The 24052-nt window shown below is 63.3% G+C and overlaps 1 protein-coding gene across 2 annotated transcripts; it reads left to right on the plus strand.

Moving 5' to 3' along the window:
• Positions 1-1294: 1294 nt before the first annotated feature.
• Positions 1295-18573, plus strand: LOC111138872 (neurotrophic receptor tyrosine kinase 1). Of its 2 annotated transcripts, XM_022490805.1 has the most exons (17): positions 1295-1506; positions 4567-4641; positions 4887-4958; positions 6323-6391; positions 6954-7099; positions 7340-7482; positions 9582-9714; positions 11651-11977; positions 12387-12404; positions 12574-12629; positions 12872-12974; positions 13464-13610; positions 13864-13994; positions 14156-14328; positions 16507-16747; positions 17074-17232; positions 18388-18573. In XM_022490805.1, the coding sequence occupies exons 1-17, from the start codon at positions 1295-1297 to the stop codon at positions 18571-18573; spliced, it is 2391 nt and encodes a 796-aa protein (XP_022346513.1). The 2 variants fall into 2 exon arrangements, with proteins under 2 accessions (XP_022346513.1, XP_022346514.1); XM_022490806.1 differs by lacking the exon at positions 12387-12404.
• The last annotated feature ends 5479 nt before the right edge of the window (positions 18574-24052 follow it).

Genomic DNA, 24052 nt, shown 5'->3' on the forward strand with positions numbered 1-24052 from the left:
GCGCAGGCGGTTCCCCTCTCCGGGCCTCTCGCGGCCACCCGGGGGCCGCCACGCCCGCTTTCGCGCGAGGCTCGGTCCCAGCCAAGTCCCTCGGCCACAGCCAAGATCCTGGGCCTGCCTCTGTCCGGTCGCCTTCCCAAACCAGGCTGCCGGTCTGTCTGTTTGTCCGCGTCGGGGCAGCGGGCCCGGCGGAGGGACCCCCGCGCCTCTCTCTCTCTCTCTCTCTCTCTCTCTCTCTCGTCCTCTCGGAGGGCGCTCCGGGCGGCCCTCGCCTGCCCTCTCTGCCCGAGGGTCCCTGCTCGGGGACCCTTTGCTCGCCCTTACCGCCCCCTCCCCGGCCTGAGACGGTCGGGCTCCTGCAGCCGCCGAGGCACGCGGCGTGGGAGGCGCTGGGGATCCCGGGGCTTCCCGGGGCGCGGCCTGCGAGGTCCGACGGGTGCCCAGCCCCACCGCGGCGGCTCGGGGTCCGAGGAGCTAAGAACCCATCTATTCATTTCTCCGCGCAGAAATCGATGCTCTCTCCAGGGCGGCCGTCGATGCCAGCCCAGCCCGGCGGGGCCCCAGCGGCCGGGGTCGGGGCGGTCGCGGGGCCCCGGGGCGCCGCTCGGAGCCGGCCGCAGAGCGCGCCCCCACCCCGCCGAGCGCACACCCCTGCGCGCGGGCCTCTAGCGCCGCCCTGTGGTCCCTCCGGCGAGCCGGCGCCTCGGCTCGCCTGGCCCTTCTCCCGCTGTTTTGGGGCGACTCCTTTCTCCCGCTGTGTTTTCTTGCCCCAGGTCCGCGTTGGGTCCTTTTGGGGTCCCTTCCCCTCTCCTCCTAGGGTTTGGAGACTGTTTCACCCCATTACCCCAAGGGACCTCGTACACTCCCTGAGGGGCGCGCGCCGCGAGGAGGGAGACTGGGGCTGGGGGCGGGCGGGGATGACCCCGATGGTGACCTTGCCCCCGCCCTGTCATCTCCGCGCCTCCTAAAGGCAGCTGCTTTTCGCTGCGGGAAATAACGCATCCCCTTCCCGCCCCCGCGCCCACCCCAGCAGACACCTCTAAGGCGTCTCCTCTGGAGCGAGGGAGGGGGCTTGGGGGAGAAGGGGCGCGGGGTCCCCCGAAAGGGGTGGGGGCCGCCTTGGGGCTGAGGACCGGCGGGGTGGGGGTGGAGCCAGAGGGGGCAGGGCGGGGCGTGGCGGGCTGCGGGCCCCGCCCCTTCCCGGCGCTCGGGTCTTTAGCGCGGCGGGCGCACGTGTCGGGGGAGGCCCGGCGGCCGCGGCTGGGAGCGCACGGACCGCTGCGGGGCCGGCGCGATGCTGCGGGGCGAACCGCGAGGGCGGCGGGGCGGACACGGCCGGGCGGCGGGGCCGGGCAGCCTGCTGGCCTGGCTGATGCTGGCGTCCGCGGGCGCCGCGCCCTGCCCCGATGTCTGCTGCCCTCACGGCCCCTCGGGGCTGCGCTGCTCCCGGCCTGGGGCCCTGCAGAGCCTCCGCCGCCTGCCGGCACCAGAGAACCTGACGGAGCTGTGAGTGTCCGGCGGGCGCGGGGGAGCGGGCGCGGGGGCTGGCGGGCGTAGCCGGGCCCCGAGGGCGCGCGCTCTCCTCCGGCCAGCGGGGTCCGGGGCGGGGCGGGAGACTGCACCTGGGCCTGCCTCTGCCCCCGCGGCTCCCTGACCGCCACGGCGGTGACCGTCTGGACGGTGCCTGGCACAGCCAGGCAAGGGAGCTGCCCGTGGACCCGGTTTGAGCCAGCCCCGCCGTCCTGAAGCAGCCTCTGGAGAGCAGACAGGAGGAGCCCGAGCTGGGGGGAACCCCTCCGTTTGGCACCCCTACCGCCGTAGCCCCTTTCCAGGCGGAAGCCAGCCCCTACCCTGCTCCTGGCCATGACCAGGCAACACCAGCTCTTGCCTCTGGAACTGGGGATTGAACTGGAATAGGGAGGAGGTGGTGAGGAGGCACAGCGGGGTGGCTGAGCTCCCCTCTCCCCGTTTCCACCATCTCTTGTCCCCGCTATCCCTTGATTTGGGGATTGAAAACGAGACTCCTGGCTTCTCTGTCCCCACCCCGTCTCCCTTTCCACCCTTATCCCCCTACTTGGGGCAGAGAGCCAGGACTCATGTTGACAGGCTCTCCTCTTTTCGGGGCCGCAACCTGGGAGAAATCTCCAGCATTTTGTAGTACTCTGACAACCTGCAGTAATTGGTTACAAAATACTGGAGTACTTGTTAGCAGCTGGGGAAACCTATGGGAGTATTCCGTGATAATTGGCCTAGAGGTACTCGAGCATCACAGGGCGATGCCTGGAAAATGCTTGAGTATTCTGTGTAGTTGATGGGACCAGCAAGACTTCTAGAAGAGGGGAGGGACTGCTAGAAAAATCCTTTTTCTGCGGCCTGGGGCTTAGAGGGTGGGCAAGGAGCTGGCCTCATGCGGTGACGGTGATGGGTTGGAAGGCGTCCGAGGTGGAACCGTCACTGTCTGGAAGTTACTCGAGCGGACTGTGATCATTAGCAGTGAGGTCCTCCCGTATCTCGTGGTAATTAACGGGAAGGTCCTCCATCTCTCTCTTTAATGGCCCTAGGGAGACCAGAAGGAGAGGAGATGGCCTTGTCTGGGTCTGGGCTAGGGCTCTGCAGGGTGGGAGGGGCTGCCGTCCCCAGCCCTGTCCCCTCAGTCCCCTGCACCTTCACACCAGGGCCCTGGCTCCACAATGTTCCCCGTCATAGCTCTTGTCCCTGTTCCCTTACCCAGTGGGCCCAGCCCCCCGGGAGGTGGGGGCATGGGCAGGCTAGGCTGGGGACCAGGAGCCATGCAGGGTGGGGTGCTGAGAGGACCTGCTGGGTGAGGCAGCGGCCTGACCCCCAGCCTCCGCCCGTCCGTCCCCTCCTCCTCCCTCACCCGCAGAGCTAACGAGGAGATAATGGACTCGAAAAGACAGATTGATGATGAATCCAAGCGAATGAGGCAGCTTTGAGTGTGCTGCTGGACAGCTTGGTCACGGCGGCTGCCGCCACCCCTCCCCGGTCCCTCCAGCTCTAGACTCTGTGAGCGGAGTTACAGGAGAGGGCTCCCTAGGACTGGGGGAAGGCTGCCTGGCCGGTGCAGCTGGGGTCCCCCCCCCCCGCTGGGAAGTAGGCGGAGGGGGAGAGGTCACGCAGCTTGGCTCCCCCCCTTCCCCTGGTCCAGCCAGGGAAGGGGAGAGGGGTGAGGGGAGAGTTCTGAGAAGATTCAGTGAGTCAAAGGCCCCTGGCAAGTGTGTGTGTGTACATGTCTGTGTGTGCAAGGGGTGGGGGGGGTTCACTGACGTGCCACAGCAGGGCACCCAAGTTCTCAGGAACTCCGTGGCGTGCCAGATCCGAAGCTGGGCAGGCCCCAGGGTGGCAGCAGCCTCCATCCCTGCGCACCTGTCCTTCTGTCCCAGCCCCGGTCTGGCTTTCTGTGGTGCTCTGTCCTTATCTCTTTGTGTCTCTGTCTCCCTGTCCTTACCTGTCTGTCCCCTTGCCTGTCTCTCTCTCTCTCTCTGCTAGTCTCTTCCTGCTCATTGTCTCTTTCTCTGTGTCTCTGGCTCACCACCTGTGTTTTTATGCCCCCCTCAAGCCTTCCCATCATTGTCTTGCCCTGTGAACCGCCTGTCTGTGCCTCTTCACCACCCTCGTCCCTTCTCCAGCCTCCCAGTGCCCTTGTCCCCCTTCTCAGGTCCCTCTTGGGGCAGGGAGGGGCTCAAGGGGTCCCCGACTGACAGCCTCTTGTTTGCTCTGTTGAAGGGTGGGGGCAGTCGTGGCTGCTGCCTGAGCGTAGGGAGGGACTGTGTTTTTGAGGGTGGGGTGTGCGTGCGCGCACGGGCACGTGGGTGAACGAGGGAGCAAGTGTGCAGCGGTGTGGTCAGCCCAGATGGGGAGTGTGCGTTTGGGAACACACAGATTCTCATGACCACGGGGTTCCCTCTGTGCTGTGGGGCCTTCATGAGCCTCGGTCCTCTGTGGAGGCAGGAGTCCCAGCATGACCCCCATTTCTGTGCTGCGGGGCCGTAGTGAGACTCGGTCCTCTGTGGAGGCAGGAGTCCCAGTGTGACCCCCATTTCTGTGCTGCGGGGCCGTAGTGAGCCTCGGTCCTCTGTGGAGGCAGGAGTCCCAGCGTGACCCCCATTTCTGAGCACGAACAGGAGAAGCCTTGGGCAGGAGAGCAGAACCCTAAGCTGAGAATGGGGTTTTGTGTGTTTGTGAACGTGGGACCACTGCTGTACACGAGAGACCGATGCATACGTGTGTCGGGCATGACAGTGGGAGCGTGCCGACCGGCCTGCCTCTGTGTCCATGCATGTACCAGGGTTCCTGTGGACACGCGCGAGGTGGTGTGTGTGTGTGTGCCCGTGTGTGCACACATGAGGGGTGGGAGTGTGTCTGCGTGCTGGTGAGGACGCATACACACGTGTGTCCATGTATCTGTATGTGCACGGGTCGTGTGTGACCGGTGTGTGTGTGAGTGCATGCACCTGCGTTTGCGATGCTGAGGGAGGCAGGCAGGTGGGCACGGGAATTTCAGGGTGGACCTGCGCCACTGTGACCCCCCATCCCCTCTCCCCACAGCCACATCGAGAACCAAGTGCATCTGCAGCGTCTGGAGGCTGTTCACCTGCGGGGCCTGGGGGAGCTGCGAGACCTGTGAGGGGCTGGCTGTCGGGGTGGGGTCAGCGCAGGGCCGGGGGACCAGTGACTCGGAGGCTGACAACGGAGGGACTGGAGGAGACCAGAAAGCTCAGGGGTCTCGGGGGCCCAAGGCAGCTGGGGAGCCTGTAGGGGGATGGGAGGTCCAGAGCTCGCACTGGGGCCTGGGGGCTGGTGTGGGCGGAGAGGTGGGGCCCCGAGGAGCGGAGGGCCTGTGGGCTGACCCTGCTGCGCCCTCCCAGCACCATCGTGAAGAGTGGACTCCGCTCCGTGGCGCCTGACGCCTTCCGTTTCACTCCTCGGCTCAGTCGCCTGTGAGTGGCCAGCGCTGCGGGGGGGCGAACCCAGATGGGTGTCTGCTGGGATTGGGCCCCACCCCCCAGCTGCTGTAAAGAAGGCCCCGACCTGGTCAGGGACCTGGCCTCACCCATTCCCCTGGGGCTTCTCCGCATCTTCAGGGATGCTGGTGACCTGGGACCCCACCCCCCCACCCTCCCACCCCCCTAAACCCCCAAACCGCACGCCCCAGCCCCGTCAGCCGCAGCATATGGTGTCTCTCGCTCCCACACTTCACGCTACAGGGATGCGTCTCATGGGCGTCTGCCCCGTTTTTCTTCCCAGAGTTCAGACACACCTGTCCACAGGGAGTCGGGGCAGGAGCGTGCTGCAGCTTCTGGCTGGGGATGCCACCTCCCACCCCCTCCTGGCCCCCGGGGATAGCCTGGGAGCTGGGCCATCAGATCCGCCGCAGTCACCCTGCCCACCCCGGGAGTCACAGCTGCTCCTCTGTGGATGGTGGGCAGGGGCGGCGGTGGGCAGGGGAGGGAGACTCTTGGAGTCCCTCGCAGCCCCCTCTCTGGCCTCTGGGGCCAGCAGTTCAGTTCCTCCTTCTTCTCACCATGGTGGACAAACAGACAGACAGACAGCAGGGTGCTGGGGTCCTCTAAAGTCTCGGCTGTGTCTGGTGATGTTGCACAGCAGAAAAGGTGACGTTCGGCGCCTCCCTCATGACAAAGTGGGGCTTCGGTTAAGAATGCAAACCCGTGAGATGTCACATACTCACGTCCCTGAGTCTTCGCAGCCAACGCGGCTGGGGAGTGGCAGCCCATTTTACAGATGAGGGCTCTGAGACTCCTGGAGGGGGTGTTTCTGGGCCGAGGCCGCACAGCTGTACTACCACACCCAGCTGCGTCTGGTGCTGGCCTGGGCCATTCTTTCCGATCCCTGGGGGCCCCGGGGTCTCTGAGGTTGGGCCAGCTGAGGAAGTCCTCTGAGATCTGCGCCACCATCCCCCTTTTCCTCTGGCCCGTCTGGGCTCTGCGGGGAGGGGAGCACAGATGGAGGCCCTTCCCCCAGCTGGGGTCTCAGCACTTTGCCAGCTGGGGCCAAGGTAGGGGGGAGAGGAGAGCAGGCTGTTCCCTGAGACCCCCTCCCTGGGGTCTGGGGAGGGGGTTAAGTGGAGTTAACTCTCGCTGTCCCAGTGAGAGGAAAGGGACTCCAAGAGCCTAACCTGTCCCAACCCCAGTGCCTCCTTGCCTGGTCCTAGTTGCCAGGGTTGGGGGGACTGGGTGGGGGGTAGTGAGATGTCAGCTTCCCGTGGCTCCTCCCTCCCTCCCTCTCCCTGGGTCAGAGCAAGGTCGGTGGCTCAAGGCAGCCGTCTCTATCTCAACTCCCACAGGAATCTCTCCTTCAACGCTTTGGAGTCTCTCTCCTGGAAAGCCGTCCAGGGCCTCCCCCTGCAGGAGCTGTGAGTGTGGGCCTTCTTGGGGGGCCAGAGCTGTGTGCGCGTGCGCGCGCGGGCATGTGGATCTCTGCTTGTAGTGGTGGCGGTGGGTGGGGGTTGCTTTGGGGACTCTGTCCATACCCGTGACCCCATCTGAGACTGCAGGCCCACTGGAGGGGCCTCCCACCCTGGGGGCGGCCAGGATGTGGGGGGAGAGCTGGGTGGCTAAGGCTGAATGCGCTCTGGCAGTGGGGGGCCGGCACCATTCCCTACGCCAGGGCGCGCAGCTGCCCATGTCGCCCGCACCCCACGCACACACCTGTCTTCCTGAGGAGCCTGCTGGGGTAAAGGAATCCATGTAGCCCCCAGCCGGCTCCTGGGCTTTCTGGATCCTATTTCTTGTAATAACGCCTTGTTCCTGGGGTGCCCGAGAGGACCCTCGCCCCTGTCCCCCTTCCTTCACTTCCTGATCTGCCTGCCTGCGGTCTGCTCGCACTCCCTCCTACCTGCTACTTCGTTCTCTGGGGCTCCTCAGGCCCGACCCTGGCCCGGTCCCTGACTCTCTTGGTGTCCCCCGTACCCACAGGGTCCTGTTGGGGAACCCTCTGCACTGCACGTGTGCCGTGTACTGGCTGCTGCGCTGGGAGGAGGAGGGGCTGGGTGGCGTGCGTGGACAGAAGCTGCAGTGTCCCGGGCAGGGGCCACTGGCCCTCTTGTCCAATGCCAGCTGCGGTAGGTGCCGGGGCTGCATAAGGGGTGGGGAGGAGCCGCAGGCCTGCGGAGGGAGCCCTGAGCAGGAGCCTGGGGAACAGACATGGGCGAGAGCTGGGGGTGCTGAAGGTTGGAGGGCGTTGGGCGTCACCAGGAGGGGCTCAGGGCCACTGAGGCGGGTGGAGGAGGAGGCACCACCCTGGGGGAGGGCTCAGAGGCCACTCCCTGATCTAATGTCTCTTGGCCATCCCGGGCTGCCAGGCGTGCCCGTGCTGAAGGTCCAGATGCCCAACACCTCCGTGGACGTGGGGGACGATGTGTCGCTGCAGTGCCTGGTGGAGGGGCGGGACCTGGAGGGGGCCGGCTGGATCCTGACCGAGCTGGAGGAGCTGGTCACAGTGACGGTGAGAAGCCCTTCACCACCCTGTCCCTCCACTCCCCCTCTCCCTGGGAGACGCTTGGACAGGACACAGGGGACAAAGACGGGGAAAGAGAGACTGTGAGGAAGAAGCATGTAAGGGAGGGACAGATGCGGCTTCGACCCATGGGGCTCAGGCTCGTTCTGTGGGGCTGGCAAACACCTGCCCTCACGGTAGGCACTGGCCCGGTGGGGACCCAGGGGACACGGTGCCTGCTGCCGGAGAGACGGTCCCTGGACCCCCAGACCATCCCTCCCAATCACTGGCTTTCTAGACAAGGGAACAGGACCGGGGGTCTGTACGGCGCTTGTGGTCCTGCATCCAAGGCGTCCCCAGGGTCTTTCCCATCTTCATCTGGAGATGCTGGAAGCAGATCCTCTTGGGTGTGTGATGAGCTTGTTAGTAAAGAAAGTCCCGGTCCAGGTCCAGCTTTCTCACTAATGAGTTTTTGGACTGACTTTCGGAAAATCTGTCTACACATTGGTTTTCTTACCTGTCAGCTGAGGAGGTGGACGTGATGACCTTTGATGTCTCCGCTGCCTCTGGCCACGGCTGCTATGTTGGTCTTGCAGACGTGTCTTAGGCTTTCTGTGCTCAAGCGGGCGATGGGCAGCCCCGAGTAGCCCCAGCTATCTCCGGCCTCGTTGACAAGGTCACCAGAGGCCGACAGTAGGTGGTGCCCACCCAACGACCTGGTCCCACGTGGGTGGGTACACAGGGTCCGGCCCCTTGGAGGAGCCAGGCCAGGGGTTCACTTTGGGAGGGGCTGCACCCCCAGGATGGCTGGAGGCCCTCGGGACAGTACTGAAGGAAGAGGAGCCACTGGGGGCCAGGGATGCAGGCACGGTGGGGTGGGGGGCAGAGCCACTGAGCAGAGCCACCGAGCAGAGCCACGAGAGTGAGTGATGGAAAGGTGACAAGGTAGAGGCAAGAGGTTGGCCATGACCACCAGTGGGGAGACCTTTGCTCAGCTGTTTTGGGAAATTCCAGGGTTTTGCTTTTCTCTTTGGGAGGTTTCCATGTTTGCTATCACTTCTGTTTTCTAGCAACTTCCTATAGAAAAGTCACACCCAACTGGGTTGAGTCGGTGGGGGGGGTGGGCACCCTCAGGAGGCCGGAGGGTGGCAGAGCAGCTCATAGGGCTGAGTCAATGGGCTGCCCAGCACCCACAGGGATTTGGGGGAGGGGGGCCCTCAGACAGAAGCTTGGAGCAGGGCCAGGCTTCCCCCCGAGGAGGCTGGAACAGAGAGCCTGCGTCAGGGTGAGGGAGCTCTTCGCGATCTTCAAACTTCCACCCCAGTGGAGGTCCCGGGAAACTTCACCTGCCCCGGCACTTAGTCGAAGGGATTCTGCATTTCTGAAATTTCCAGACAAATGAGGCTGGTCCACCGCTCCATGGCCTTCCATCATTTTAATGGAAGTAGCTTTCTAACACTTGAAAGGATCATTTTGTCTACCTCCGTGGCTTACAAGGCAAGAAAGCCGTGGTTCAGCAAGATTAGGAATTGTCCCGAGGTCACGTAACTGGCACGCGTCCCCTGTTTCCTAGGAAGAGAACCTGAACCTGATCCAGTGTTCCGACGGTGACTCAGAGTCCCGTCACTGCCCAGTCACTGCCTCTAGCTTCAGGCTCTGCGTTTATCTGCCAGAGGGGGTCGGGGCGCTGTGGCCACTTCTGCCTGCTGCCCTGGTCTCCCTGGGGCTGAAATTGCCGTCGCCGCGTGCAGAGCAAGAATGACTCGTGCCTGCTGGGTCCTTGGCCTTCTGGACATCCGCCCAGCTGCTCGGAGGGTGGTCCCCGTTCAGGGTAGTCCGCTCCTGTTTTGAGGCTACTGGTCATGTTCTTGATGTTTTCGGATCATTAAATCAATGTTCCAGGAGATATCTGCGCACGCGTTCTAAAGGAGGGGACCTTTCTCTGCTGTGTTCTCTCCTCTCCCTCTTCCCTTCCCCTGTTCCCCCCACCCCTCCTCTCTTTCCATCTGGAGCCACAGGGATGCCCCCAGGACAGCGGCTCTAGCCCCTGCCTCCATACCTAAGCCTGCGACACCCTTCCTCATTTACCCTTCTCTTTCCTGACCCAGCAATCTGGGGGCCCGCCGTCCCTGGGGCTGACCCTGGCCAATGTCACCAGCGACCTCAATAGGAAGAATGTGACGTGCTGGGCAGAGAACGACATGGGCCGGGCCGAAGTCTCCGTGCAGGTCAACGTCTCTTGTGAGTCCCAGTGACCGCCTCCACCCCCCACAACCCTCCACCCCACCCCCGTCTTCCCTGGAAAGAGGCTCTGAGGGTCTGGGCTGGAGGACAGGGCTGGGATAGGTATCTATCTCCCGAGCGGCTCCCGCCCAGTTGTTTCCAGATTCCCATGAAAACCCAATCCTGTGGGGGAAGTCCTGGGGACTCGTCAAGGCCAGAGGGATGGGAATGGATTTCTTTCTGGCCCGCTGCCCAAGTCCTGCTACCTGAGGCCCTCAGCTCTGGCTGCCCAGCTGTTCTCACTGCGTTACTCCCTGCCCGACCCGTCGGAGCCCTTTTGCTGTCCCTCCGAGCTTTACAAGAGCAAATTCCCCTCCTGAGCTCTCCTCTAGGCTCGCTGCCTAATTTCCCTAGTCTGCCAACAAATTACTTTATTTATTTATTTTTTTGAAGAGTTTATTTATTTATTTGACAGACTGAGATCACAAGTAGGCAGAGGCAGGCTGGGGAGGGGCGGGGAGGCAGGCTCCCCACTGAGCAGAGAGCCCGATGCGGGGCTTGGTCCCGGGACCCTGGGATCATGACCTGAGCCGAAGGCAGAGGCTTAACCCACGGAGCCACCCAGATGCGCCTCAACAAATTACTTTAAATCATGTACGTTACACAACTTTTCTTCTTTAGTTGTAAAATCTAGCATAGACATGTGAACACTGACACTTTAAACAATCATTATTCTTTGGCTCTTTCAAACATACACACTCCCTTTCTCTTCCCATCCTTTTTCTCTGCACCATCCTGACTTTTGGGATAACTGTTTTCCTTGCTTTTAAAAAATAATTGTACACACGTGTGCTTCCCTGTCAGTATGGCTTAGTTTTCCCTGTTCAAAAATGGACCCTCCCGCAAGTTCTGTTCTGGGCTTAGTTTCTTCTGTGGAACATTGTATTTCTAAGAGTCACCCCCTGCTCCCCCTGCCACCCCAGCGCTGGGAGCATCTCTTGTTCGTTGGGTCCTTCCCTGCTGAGTAGGGCCCCCTGCGCAACATCTGTGTGTCTATTATCAAGAAGCTTTTGCTGGGGCGCCTGGGTGGCTCAGTGGGTTAAGCCTCTGCCTTCGGCTCAGGTCACGATCTCAGGGTCCTGGGATCGAGCCCCGCATCGGGCTCTCTGCTCAGCGGGGAGCCTGTTTCCCCCTCTCTCTCTGCCTGCCTCTCTGCCTGTTTGTGATTTCTGTCTGTCAAACAAATAGATAAAATCTTTAAAAAAAAAAAAAAAGAAGATTTTACTTTCCCCAGGTTGGGTCTATTTCAAACCCATATTTTTTTTTCCCCCAAAAGCGTTTTTTTTTTTTTTTTAAGATTTTATTTATTTGTCAGAGAGCGAAAGAGAATGAGCAGAGGGGAGAGGCAGAGGGAGAAGGAGAAGCAGGTTTCCCACTGAGCGGGGAGCCTGATGCTTGATGTGGGGCTCGATCCCAAGACCCCGGGACCGTGACCTGAGCCGAAGGCAGGTGCTTAACGGACAGAGCCACCCAGGCGCCCCTTTCTGAAAGCATTTTAACTACATGTTTTTGCTTCTTTGATGTGTCGGCCCTCTCCCGATCTACTTAAGCTTAGCTGCCCTTCATTTTTCTGGACCCTTATCCAAAAGACCGCGTGTTTCGTTTCCGGGGCCTGGACCCCGTTTCCTAGGGGCTGTCACTCACGGCCACCTAGAAGCTCTCCAAGCCCGCGAGCTGTGTGCGCCCGCTGCTCCGTTTACTTGAGACTTCCTGGCGGCTTTCCTCAAGAGCTCCCTCCCTGTGCATTTCTTCGGGCCGGTGGCCAGTTTCTCTTCGGCCCGCCGCCTGATTTCTGGCTGTGCCCAGCCCGCCCAGCCCCCTGACTCGTCAGGTCGGTGCCGGGTCCCCTCCGGCGGCTCCCTGACCTCCGGCTGTCCCTCTCTCTGGCCCGTAGTCCCCGCCAGCGTGCAGCTGCACAGGCCGGTGGAGCTACACCACTGGTGCATCCCCTTCTCGGTGGACGGGCAGCCGGCGCCCGCCCTGCGCTGGCTCTTCAACGGCTCCGTGCTCAACGAGACCAGCTTCATCTTCACCGAGTTCCTGGAGCCCGCGGCCAACGAGACCGTGCGGCACGGGTGCCTGCGCCTCAACCAGCCCACCCACGTCAACAACGGCAACTACACGCTGCTGGCCGCCAACCCGTCCGGCCAGGCGTCCGCCTCCGTCCTGGCCGCCTTCATGGACAACCCTTTCGAGTTCAACCCCGAGGACCCCATTCCCGGTGCAAGGGCCATCCCAAGCCCGGCGCACGACCACCCTCCCCGGGGCCCCCTCACTGTTGTGGTCCTGACCACAGCTGGAGTGCCTTGTCCTGGGCGGAAAAGAGCCTGGGGTTCTGGAGTCCAGCTCTGCACTGGCCTCCCTGCCTTGCCTCCGCCGAGCCCCGGGAGCCCCAAAGCCCCGGGCTGCCGCCCTCCCCGGGCTGGCCGAGGACAGGGTCGTGCACCAGCGCATAGGTGCCTGGCTGGAGAAGGGCCCTGGGCCTCTTCTCCTTGAGGCCCAGATGCCCAGCCCCCCACCCCACCCCCTGCCCCAGGAAGGGATGAGTCCGGGGTGGGGGGAATGGGAGAGGGAAGCCTCACTGCTCTCCGGCTGCCATCTGACCGTTTTCTCTCCTTCCCCTACTGCAGTCTCCTTCTCGCCAGTGGGTGAGTAGCCCAGGCAAGAGGGCAGGTTCTGTCTGGTCCCTGAAGCCGAGGCGGGGGCAGGGGCACAGCGGACCTGATCCCCGAGGGCTCAGCAGGGGTGGGGGTGGGAGCTGCTGCAGGAGACACCATGTGTACTGAGCCGCACTCTCCATGCCCTGTGTCCCCACAGACACTAACAGCACTTCCGGAGACCCGGTGGAGAAGAAGGATGAAACCCCTTTCGGGGTAAGCATGAGATGGGGGGCCTGTCTCAGCCCGGGGGTCGGGGGCTGGGCTCGCGGCTTGTTGACAGTCGTTTCTGTTTCTGTCGGAGTCTGGAGGCCTGGCCCCAAGGCCTGGGGCCCCAGGGGAGGAAGAGGCTGTTCTGGGGGCCTGGCTCTGGGCTCCGACACAGGATGGGGAGCTGTTTGCTCTGGGGGCTCTCCCAGGGAGTGGGAGAAGCTCGGCTCTAACTGCCCTGCCCGCAGGTCTCAGTGGCCGTGGGCCTGGCTGTCTTTGCCTGCCTCTTCCTTTCCACGCTCTTCCTGGTGCTCAACAGATGTGGACAGAGGAACAAGTTCGGGGTTGGCCGTGAGTGGGGGTGCGGCAGCGGGCTGTGTGCGCATCTGTCCTGCTGGCTTTGTTTGCCACTGGCTCTCCCTGACCCTGGCCTCCGTGTGGGGGGCTTGCACACAGTGGAGAGCTAGGGGGTGTGTGTCAGGGTGGACGAGGGCCGGGCTGTGGGATGTGTGGGGGTGCGTGTGCCTGTCGGGCCGCGGCTGGGAGTGTCAGGAGGCAGCTGCTAATTGGCGGCTGGATTGTAGTCAAACACTAAGTGGGTCTGGGAGGTCTGAGCTCGGCGGGGGTGGGGGGGGTAGTTCTTTGGTGGCCCCACAGGGCCTGGGGTTGGACAGGAGCCAAACAGAGAGAGTGCCTCCCCTTCCCCTGCTGGCTCCCTCTCTCCCCGTGCCCTTCCCCTGCAGGGTCTGGGCTGGGGTTGCCTCGTGCCCTGCACCCCGACAGGGGCCAGCGTGTGCACCTGGAGTGTGACCCCTCCATAAGGCTGTGTCGCTTCCCCAGGCGCCGCCGTGCTGGCTCCAGAGGACGGACTGGCCATGTCTCTGCACTTTATGACCTTAGGGGGCAGCTCCTTGTCCCCCACTGAGGGCAAAGGTTCAGGGCTCCAAGGACACATCATCGAGAACCCACAGTACTTCAGTGATGCCTGTGAGGAGCTCTCCTGGGTCAAGGGCAGGGGGGCCTAGGTGTGCGTGTGCGTGTGCGCGCGTGCGCGTGTGTAGAAGCCCCGTACCCTCTCCTTTGGCTGCCCTGGGCCGAACCAGCATCCCTCCCATCCCCCATCCCCGTGCACACCACAGTACGGGACTTTGGGGAATACAAGAAGCCTCACCGTCAGCCCCTGCTGGTCTGTCCTTCCGGACCTGGGGGGCTCCGGTCTGACCCCGCACGCCCCCCGCAGGTGTTCATCACATCAAACGCCAGGACATCGTGCTCAAGTGGGAGCTGGGCGAGGGCGCCTTTGGGAAGGTCTTCCTTGCTGAGTGCCACAACCTGTTGCCGGAGCAGGACAAGATGCTGGTGGCCGTCAAGGTAAGACCCTGTCCCCGAGCTCCCGCGGGCCTGGGTCCCACATCCCGGAGCATCATCGTTCCAGGGCCAGGAGCTCAGGCTGGGGCGTGGGCTGCGGCCCCCTCGGGTGTACGCAGGGAGGGCCCCCCCCCCCGCACTCAGCCCCGCACCCCGGCGTCCAGGCGCTGAAGGAGGTGTCGGAGAGCGCGAAGCAGGACTTCCAGCGGGAGGCGCAGCTGCTGACCGTGCTGCAGCACCGGCACATCGTGCGCTTCTTCGGGGTCTGCACCGAGGGCCGCCCGCTGCTCATGGTCTTTGAGTACATGCGCCACGGCGACCTCAACCGCTTCCTCCGGTAGGAGCGCCCGTCCCGAGCCCCTTCCCTACAAGCGCACCCCAGTTGTCTGTCCAGCCAAGGGGCGACCCTCAACAGAGCAGGAAGGCCCGCTCCTGTCCCTGAGGAGCTCCGAGGCCGACATGGGAATGCGGGCCGTCGGCGCACGGGATGGGGCGGTGGGGGGGGCACGGGCAGAAGTCAGGACACGGCAGGGCAGGCCTGCGGCTTGCATGGGTGTGTTTGCAGGCACGGGGGCAGGGTGGGGGGCGCGGAAGCCAGGCCTGTGGGGCTGACGGCATAGAGAGCTACAGCAACAGTAACAGCCGGTCCCGGGGCTCCTGCCACCTTCCAGGTGCTCTGCTCCCACCCCGAGCCGTGGCTGCGCGCACACAAGTGTATCTGGGCGAGAGTGTAGATAGAGGCGCTCTTCAGAGTCTCCAAGCGTACGTGGGAATTTATACCTGCAGGAAGTCACTAAAAGTTCATTTCTTTGGCTTTGGACAGAACTATTCTGATATGTTTACTCATGTGTGCCATGATTTTAATAGCTTCAAGAAATGTGCCCATTTCACAGATGAGGCGTAAGCGGCTTGCCTAGGGGCACCCAGTGGGGAGTATGTCCCCAGGTGGAGCCCTGCTCTCAGTCCCTGACTGTGATGGTCACATGTGTCCTCTGTTGAGTCCTTGGATGAACACGCTCCCTTCCCCAGGATGGCGTCCGGTGACCTGTGAGGCGGGGAGGGGGAGGGCCGGGCTTGCACTCAGCTGTGATGTCCTAGCTGAGCCAAGAGCTTTCCTCTCTGGCCTCAGTTTCCCTGCCAGTCAGAGGGACAGTGGAGGGCTGTGGTTCTGGATGAGAAAGCACTGTGTGTCTGTTCAGCTGTTGGTCGTGATTTGGTTTCCAAACACCCCCTTGGGAGTGAAGGGTCATCCACTCCATCAGGCTTGGGAGAGACCCCAGAGCCGAAGCTTACCCTGTGGGCGAGGAGGGGCCCGTGGAGGGTGGGAGCAGGAGGAAGGTGATGAGTGTGGAGGTGGATGGGCTCAGGAGACTGGAGTCAACGGTGGGCCAGACAGGAGACCTGGCTCACCAGACACCGTGTGGGCTCCGTGCTGAGTGCTGGGGATGCAGGTCAGGGGCGGGCCACCATCTGGAGCCCAGGCTGTGGGAATAGTGACTCTCAATGCTGGGGGAGCACAGGGAACCAAAGGAGAGAACCGTGAAGACTCCTAGATGAGTCTGGAAGACATTCCCTAGGAAGCCTGTCTGTTCGGCCTCTGGACCTTTGCTCTTACAGTTCCCACTGCATGGTATGCCAGGTCTCCCCCCACCACTTCATCCTCCTGTGTCTCTGACCCTTTTCAATGGCTTACTCACCTCTTTTCTTCAGGGTTTGAGTCTGTTTAAATGTCTGCTCCTCCAAGTCTCCCCTGATTTCTTCCATCCCTGGCCTGAGTGATCAGGTGCCCCTGTTGATCTCTATCCTACTCTCCACGGTAGCTGTGGTGACGGGCACACTGGGGTGTTTAGTAAGCCCCTGCCAGACAGAAGGAAGAAACAGATGAGGAGTAAGTTGGCCTGTGGGAAGGGGCAGTCCCGACAAAGCCATTGGCTCGGGCTGGGGTCAGAAGAAGGACTATCTGGGGAATGGAGCTGAGTGACCAGGGATTGATCCTGAGTGGTGGCTGTGGGAGGTGGAGGGCGTCCTGGAGACCTTTGGCAGGAAGAAGAACCCCACGGGAGGCTGAATATTGAGAGCAAAGTTGAGAGAGACGGGAGGACCCCCAGGTTTCAGGCTCGGAGTCTGAGGGGGGAAGCTTCCCTTCACAGAGGCAGGGGCAGACCTGGGGGTAGAAGGTGAGCATCTGTAGGGCCCTATGGGAGGTGTCCGTGGGCAACAGACGAAGACCCGTGGGTGGCTGGCTGCTGGGCTCCCGAGTTCACAAGGGCTGCCTTGTGGGGGTGGGGGGCGACGTGAATGTGGAAAGTGTGGGCCGCGGTGGAGGCTCCGGAGGTGGGCGCACCTGGCGGCCCCCCTCCCAAGCCCTCCGGACACCTGCCTCTCTGTTCCTTCTTCCATTCTCCGGAGTCCTCCGCACCCCCCCTCACCCCAGCTCCCCGGTTCCGGGTCCTCAGCTTCCTGAGGGCTCTCCCCGCCACCCAGCCCACCCCCTGCCACCCTCACTCTTCGGCAGGTCCCACGGGCCGGATGCCAAGTTGCTGGCTGGCGGGGAGGACGTGGTTCCAGGGCCCCTGGGCCTGGGGCAGCTGCTGGCTGTGGCGAGCCAGGTCGCCGCGGGGATGGTGTACCTGGCCAGTCTGCACTTCGTGCATCGGGACCTGGCCACGCGCAACTGTCTGGTGGGCCAAGGCCTCGTGGTCAAGATCGGGGACTTCGGCATGAGCAGGGACATCTACAGCACGGACTATTACCGAGTAAGGGTCTCTGGTGTCCCCCGCCTTGGGCGCAGGCTCACCCTTCTCTTCCTGGGCGCGTGGGGGCCCAGGCTGCCTGTCTCCGGATTCTAACCCCGTCTTACCTCCTGGGCCACACAGGAGGGTGTCTCCGCGCTCCGGGGACGCACAGAGAGGACTCCCTCGCTTTGTCCCGCTTAGCCCCCGACCCCCAGAGCCCCTTCCATTCATCTTTAACGACCCACGGGAGGGGGTGGGTGGGTAACTATGGGGGCGCGGCGGCGCGGGGCAGGGGCGCAGGGGCAGGGCTCACCGCAGCCCTCGCGGTGACGCAGCGTCCTCCGCAGGTGGGGGGCCGCACCATGCTGCCCATCCGCTGGATGCCGCCGGAGAGCCTGCTCTACCGCAAGTTCACCACCGAGAGCGACGTGTGGAGCTTCGGCGTGGTGCTCTGGGAGATCTTCACCTACGGCAAGCAGCCCTGGTACCAGCTCTCCAACACCGAGGTCAGCGCCGCCGCCACCCCCCCGGCCCTGCCTGCCCGGTCCCGGTGCCCCCATCCCGCTGCCGCCCGCAGGCCCGGGGCCTCCTCCACCCCCGCCCCTCCTCTCCTTGCCCTCTTCCAGCTCCCGCTCCCTCAGATTCCTGCCTCCTAGCCCCGGGCCCAGCGGGCTCCTGGGGGAGCCTCAGAGCACTTTACAGATGGAGCCCAGACCCCCGTCCTCAGCTGCGTTTTATAGATGCAGCAGGCATTATCAGGGAGGAAGGGAGAGGCCTGGACGAGGGGCAGGTGCGCGAGGGCCTGACACTGCAGCAGGAAGGCTGGAGGTCAGACCGCAGGAAGAACAGCCCCCCCCCCGCCCTCCTGGCTGGGTTTGGCCAGAGCAGGCCCCAGGTGTTCTGTCTCCCAGAGCAGCTCCCCTCACCCCCTCCTTGGCTCGCAGCTGTCAGTCTCCATTTCTCCTAATGCAGTCCGCTCCCTGGAGGCTGCTGGGGCGGGGGAGAGGGTTATAGATTTTAATTTTCTCAAGCACGGAGAGAGGGAATGGAATTAGTGCTGCCCATAACCCAAGTCCTTTAATGGGGAGGGAGGGAAGAAGGCGGGGAGAGACTCCAGGCCCCGTCACCCACCACCCAGCCACCATCTCTCCTTCTTTGGCTCCCTTAGCTGCTCTAACAGTCCTTCCTGGAGTCTGACTCAGGTCTTTCCTGCTGCAGTTTCTGTTCAGAAGTGCTAGGTCCCCCCCGAATGGTACCTACAGAAGCCAAAAGGAACTGGGGTTGCCCTCTACCTTAAATGGCCATCCAGCCAGTCCCCAGGGCCTTTGGCTGCAGTCCCGCTCTCCTTACCTCTGGCTCTCGGAGCTGGGAGCTGGAGGCCCTGCCCCTTCCTCACATCAGCTGGCAAGTCTCCTGAGGGTCTGATTCCAGCCCAACCTTCCCAGCCTACGTAGCCTTAACCCTGCCCAGCATCCGAGTGGAAAGGAATCTTGGGGCTCCCTGCCTCCTTTTAGATTATTTGTAGCCAAGAGGCCCAGCCATCTGTGGGACCCTCCTGGAGAGCCTCTGGGAGAGGCGGGGCGGGGGGAGCTGTGGCTGGCCTCTGGCCCCTGCTCCAGCGCCCGGCGGCGCCCTTTTCTCTCTCCCTCTGGCGGCCGCAGGCGATTGAATGCATCACGCAGGGGAGGGAGCTGGAGCGGCCCCGGGCCTGCCCCCCAGAGGTCTACGCCATTATGCGGGGCTGCTGGCAGCGGGAGCCCCAGCAGCGCCACAGCATCAAGGACGTGCACGCCCGGCTCCAAGCCTTGGCCCAGGAGCCTCCCGTCTACTTGGACGTCCTGGGCTAGGCGGCCAGCCCGGGGCCTGTGCAGCCCAAAGCCTGGGGTCTGCCCCCCGTGACCCCTGCTACTCCCAGCAGCCCCAGGGTGACCTCGAAGCTTCTAATTCGCCCTCAGCATGCCAGAGGGGACAAGTGGGGTCTGGGGCGGCTGCTCCTGCTCCTCTGGGCAGGGTCCCGTCATAGCAATTATATTTATTATCCCTTGGCCCCGTGTCTCTTCCCAGTTCTTGTGATGACGTCACTCTGGGGGGGATTGAGCCTCAGGTGGGGGACGTTCCTCCTGTCGCTCGTTCCCCGCTGCGGTGGTCCTACTCCCGATAGCTGTCGCCGCCAGCGGTGGCAAACCCTCCTGGGCCCGGGGCCACTGTGTCCAGGAGGTGGTGGGGTGGCCTCGGGGCGACTCCCAGAGCCCCCGGCCCGAATCGGCTGTCTCACCGCTTCGTGCTCAGGAAGGCTCTTGCTGTAGCGGGAGGGACAGAAGCTCGCCGTCGTGTGGACAGGAGGGAGGCATCGCTGGGGAGGGTCTGCCTCATGTTCGTCCCCACGGAGCAGAGCAGGCGCGTGTAGAACACGGATGGGAGAGAGGGAGAGTGCACATGTGTGCACGTGCGCGCGTGTGACACGTGTGCGGGTGTGTGTGCAGGAGTGTGGTGGGGCGGGAAAGGAGCAGGGTGAAGGAACACTGAGGGAGGCAAGACCCGTGTTGCTTCCCCTCATCCCTCTTCCTGGCTCTGAGGGCTCTGAGACCAGCACCTGGGGGCCGGCGCCTGGGCAAAGCGGCTGTTTCCTGAGGACACAGGCCTCTCCCTGTCCCATTTTGCCCAAGGAGGAGGAGGGCTCTCCCTTCCTCTCTGCCCATTGGAACACCACTGGCCTTACCGAGTGGCCCCAGGCTTCTGCAGGCTCCGAGGCTGGCTGAGGTCCTCCCCGCCCCGCCCCCGTCTTCTTCACCAGGAGCCCCGGAGGAGCGGCCCCCCCAACTCCGGGCCCATCACTTCCAATCATCCGCTCAGCTCCCGCAATAACCCGCGCTCCCCATGGCTCCTCGGGGCTGATGTCGCGGCTGTCTCATGTCCCTGGGCGCCCAGCTTCCCGCCCCAGTGATTCAATCTGGGTCTTATCACCCCGAGGCCTAGCCCGATGGTGTCTGCCTCTTGTCCAGCCTGGTTAGTGCTAATGGAGGTCTGACCCAGGGCTGCAGGCTGATTGATGGGGTGGGGGGTCTGGTCCCTGAGGCCCTCCGTCCTCTTCTGACCTGGGAGGGGTGAGGCGGGTGCGGCCCCTCCCAGTGAGGGGGGCTTGCTGCAGGTGGAGGAAGGGGGAGGGGGACAAAGCGGCGGGAGAGACAGGGTCAGCGACCAGATCTGACAGGTAGGACGGCAAAGCTGCAAGGAGAGAGACGACGCAGACACGGGCCGGACCCACAGACTGGGAGACACGCAGACAGACTGTGCGGGGGCCTGTGGGGACAGAGGAGAGAGAACGACGGACACCGATGGACAGGCGGGGTGGATGAGTGGTGGACACAGACACGGGCCTGCCGGGCAGCTGAGTCCGAGGGCGTCCCGGAGAGCCGCGCCGGAGTCTCTCACCTGTGCTCCGTCTGTGGGCTCCGTCCTTGAGCCGCTCCTCAGGGCTGAGGAGGGGGCGGCGGACTGGGAGGCTCCTTGGGTGGAGGCTGGGGGGCCCCTCCCTGAGCAGGATTTGGGCCATCCCTGAAGCAGAGGGGACGGAGGTCAGGCAGTAGAAGGCACCCGCCAGGGCAAGTGGACCCTGTCCAAGGTGGAGAGCGTCAGGGCGTTAGAAGACCTCAAGCCTACAGCCGGAGGTGTTGTTGGAGAAGCCGGGCAGGTAAGGTGAGGGCTTCTGGGAACAAGGTCGAGCCGGGGAGGGGAATGGTCTGCGACAGCGTGGGGGAGGGGACGGGAACAGGAGCTGAAGCCGGTCACTCGGACCCTTCAGGTGACCTGAGCCCAGGGCCTTGTCCTGCTTGGTGAGGAGGGGGCTGGCTTGCCCCCACATGGCCAGTTTCATGGCATAAGAGCCCCCCCTTCACTCGCGTGCAGACGACCAGGTCTCACGGGCAGGCACATGCGCTCACGTGACACGGCCCCCGTCCCCTCGCTGTAGCTGTCGGGTTCCTCTGCGGTTAGTGGCGCCCCGCTCCACCCCACTCTCCCTGCTAATTACCTCCTGGCTGTGCCAAGTCCATTAGCTGCCCCCCGCCCCACGCACACCAGGGCTCAGCCCCAGCTGAGAGGGGACCCTGAGGACCCCACAGGGAGCTGGGACAGGGACAGCAACCTGAGGCTGTGGGGAGTGGACATCTGGGTCCCCTAGACCCAGTGTAAGCCCCACCCTGAGAAAAATCTGTGTGGGCTGAAGACGGGTTCAGAGCTGGTGGCAGACTCCGCAGACATGCTCAGCGTTGAGGGGAGCGCCCAGAACTCTCTTCTTAAGGTGGTTGTTGCCAGCTTCTCCCAGCTCTGGAGAGAGAAGCCAGTGGGGCTCCCCCAGGGCCACCCCAGTGCGGAGATGGGCTCACTGAAGAACCCAGGGGCCTGAGCCCGCTGGACCCCCTCAGCCTTCGAAAGCAACCTCTGCCTCCTTCCTGCCGTGTCCCGCAGGGGCTGGGTTCCTGACAGGAGACAAAGGAGCCAGGACTCTGTTCCGGTTTCCAGGAACAGTGTGGGCAGAGGGCTGGGCAGCCTTGGGGGGGGGATGTCCTGACCTGCATCGCTGTGAACCCCCAAGTTAAGGGAGACCCCAGAGAGTATCCCAGACTCCGGAGGCCCTGGGCTGTCCGAGTCTCAGCTGGAGAGATCCTGTCTTGTCCAAGTCCTGAAGGGGCCGTGGACAGGCTGCCCAGCGAGGGAGGGGACGGCGGTCCCTGGAGGAGGCAGGACCCAGGAATCCCTACCTCTCAGCTGAGCACCCCCAGCCGTACAGCCCCTGCCCCCAGTGGCATCGAGCCTCAGCTCTGACCCAGTGGAGTGTTTGACCGCTCTGGCCCCGGGGCGGTGGGGAGAGACGGACCTGGAGCCAGGAGGGACAGAGGCAGGAGGAGCCCATGGAGAGGCTGAGAGGGAGAGAGGGATGAGGGGCCCAGAGTCACAAAGAGAAATGCTGTGCCCCATCTGCATCGCAGGGAGGAAAAGGGACGGGGCCTGTCAGCTGGGAGCAGAGCCCAGGCAGGGTTGTGCTGGAGCCCTGTCGCCAGTCAAGCCCGTCCCCTGCGACACGGGGGCCCTTCCTCTTCCTCCAGGACCAGGCTCCCTGGAGATGAGGCTTCCAGACTCTGGAGCCAGAGCGGCAGGTTCCATGGTGGACAAGGCACTCAGCCTCTCTGTCGCGCCTTGTCCTTGGCTCCAGAATGGGGGGGGGGGGGGTTGGGGGTTGGGGAGCAGTGGCAGCCACCTCACAGGGCCATTCGGAGGCTTCAGCAAGTCCTGTGTGTGCGTCCCTTCCAGCGGGGACTGGACGTTCCAGGCACAAGGCGGCCTCGTTCCTCTGTCTCCTCCTCTGTCTTCCTCCTTTGCATGCCCTCTGTCCCGGCCTGGCCCTGGTCTTTGGGGATGGGGCAGGACAGGCTGGCAGGAGCCGTGTGTGGGGACAGTGCTCACAGAAGAGGTGCTCTTGCCTGGTCCCGACCAGCCCTCCAGCTGCAGAGCAGACTTGGCCGGTTGTGGGGGTGGGAGGCAAGGAAGGGGCTTCATCCTCCCTCTGAGCCGCCTGCAGCCTGCAGGGCTAGGGAGGTCAAGGCCTGAGCAGCCCCCACTGACCCACCCGGTCAGCTCCCGTTCCTGATTTTCCCCAGGGAAACCTCGCTTCCCTGCTCATCTCCTCCGGCAGCCCTCCGGGATTAGACAGGGACCTGGGTACCCCAGTAGGGTGCTTCTGAGGTCACGAATCCTCACACACTCAAGCCAGGCCTCCAACGTATCCATCCGGGTGGCAGGAACATACTGCAGGGGCTTCCTGTGTCTCATCCCCGTGGCCTCCCGCTCCCGAGTGTCAGGAAGTCCTCCTTGCTGTCTACCCTCTTGCTTCCCACCTGGATCTGAAGGGGTTACTTGGCTCCAGGCGTGCCCACTGCAGGTCCCAGCTGCCCGGGCCTGTGGTCAGAGCTAATGCAGGCAAGAGTCGGAGGACAAGAGGGGATAAAGTTATTAGCATCTTCGACTTTGCGGGATATCGATTGCCAGGTCTCTAGGCTCACTTGGCCTTATAACGGGGCTCACGGGGGTGTTGGGGGGATTCAGAAAAATCTCATGGAGCCCCCAGCCATATCCTGAGCAGGAGCTGAGGTGCCTCCATCTTCCCTGAGGGAGACTCGTAGAGACACAGTGTAGGACTGTGCGGAGGGGAGGACTGAGGGCAAGGAACAGACTGGGGGACGCTGCCTTTGCTTTAATGTGTGCTCCTGCATGTGCGTGTGACGCGGAGAGAGAAAGAGCGATGGGGGGGGTGGCGAAGTTGACCTGGAGAGATTTAAGGGGGCCGCCCAGAGAGCAGGAGACAGGGCCCCCTCTGAAGCTCAAGGACAGGCCAGTCGGGGTCCCATGGTGGAGGCCAGGCCCCCTCCACAAACACTGGCATGCTCCGGGACACCTTGCTGCCTGGATCTGGGCAGCCTCCCCTGCTCCTGGGAACCGGGTGCTGCCGGTGTGGTGCTGGGCGGTGCCCCATGGGGGAGCCTGTCATCCCCTTCTCACCCCCAGTGTGTCTGGTTTGGGGTTCGCGTGGGACAGTCTCTGGGAGGAGGTGTGTGTGAATTTCGTTCTCTGCACACAGCTGTGCTCGCTCCTGTTCTCCAGCTGGAATCAGAAAGGATGGAAGCAGGGGAAGCGGCTCCGGGGTCTGGCTGCCCACCTCGCCCAGGTTTTGCAGCCCTGGGCCGACCACCTGGGGGTGGGGGCTGGCGCAGGGGTGAGGGCCTCAGAGAGGCGGTGCAGGTGCAGTGTGCTGGGGACAGGACACTCTCCCTCCCTCCCTTCCTTCCTCAGGACTCCTTCCTGCCTCTCTTCCCCTTCCCTTTACCCTCGGAAGCCTTGAGGAGGGAGTGGGAGTGGCTGGTTGGGCCGGGGTCAGACTCATTCCTTCTGCCCCAGAGGAACTGGCTTCCCCTGCGCTGGGCTGGGAGAGGAGGTAATTAATGACAGCAAGGCCGGGGTTGGGGGGGCGAGCATTCAGGGCTAATGTTGGTATTAATCAGGAGCTGGTCCCCAGCGAGGGATAGCGTTCAGCTGGGGCAGTGTGTGTGTGTGTGTGTGTGTGTGTGTGTGTGTGTGTGTGTGTGTCCACACATGCACTGAGAGTGAGGGTCTGTGGGGGACCAGGAGCCCCTGACTCATGCCGTCAGCCTCTCTCCCTCTCCATAGTGCCCCTCCCTTGTCCTTGTTTGGTGGAAGTTCCTCCTGCTATCTGTCCTCCAACCTCCTGTGGGCATCCTGATGGAGGGCCAGGATCCCTCCCCAAGTCCAAGT

The sequence above is a fragment of the Enhydra lutris genome, unplaced genomic scaffold (assembly GCF_002288905.1).
Source record: "Enhydra lutris kenyoni isolate GAN:26980312 unplaced genomic scaffold, ASM228890v2 scaffoldscaffold94, whole genome shotgun sequence".
NCBI classification, from domain to species: Eukaryota; Metazoa; Chordata; class Mammalia; order Carnivora; family Mustelidae; genus Enhydra; species Enhydra lutris.

Coding starts and splice junctions, on each gene's coding strand:
- LOC111138872 (XM_022490805.1), top strand. CDS start 1,295: ATGCTGCGGGGCGAACCGCGAGGGCGGCGGGGCGGACACGGCCGGGCG. Junction 13,611..13,863: donor ACAGTACTTCAGTGATGCCT/GTGAGGAGCTCT, acceptor CGCCCCCCGCAG/GTGTTCATCACATCAAACGC. Junction 14,329..16,506: donor GACCTCAACCGCTTCCTCCG/GTAGGAGCGCCC, acceptor ACTCTTCGGCAG/GTCCCACGGGCCGGATGCCA.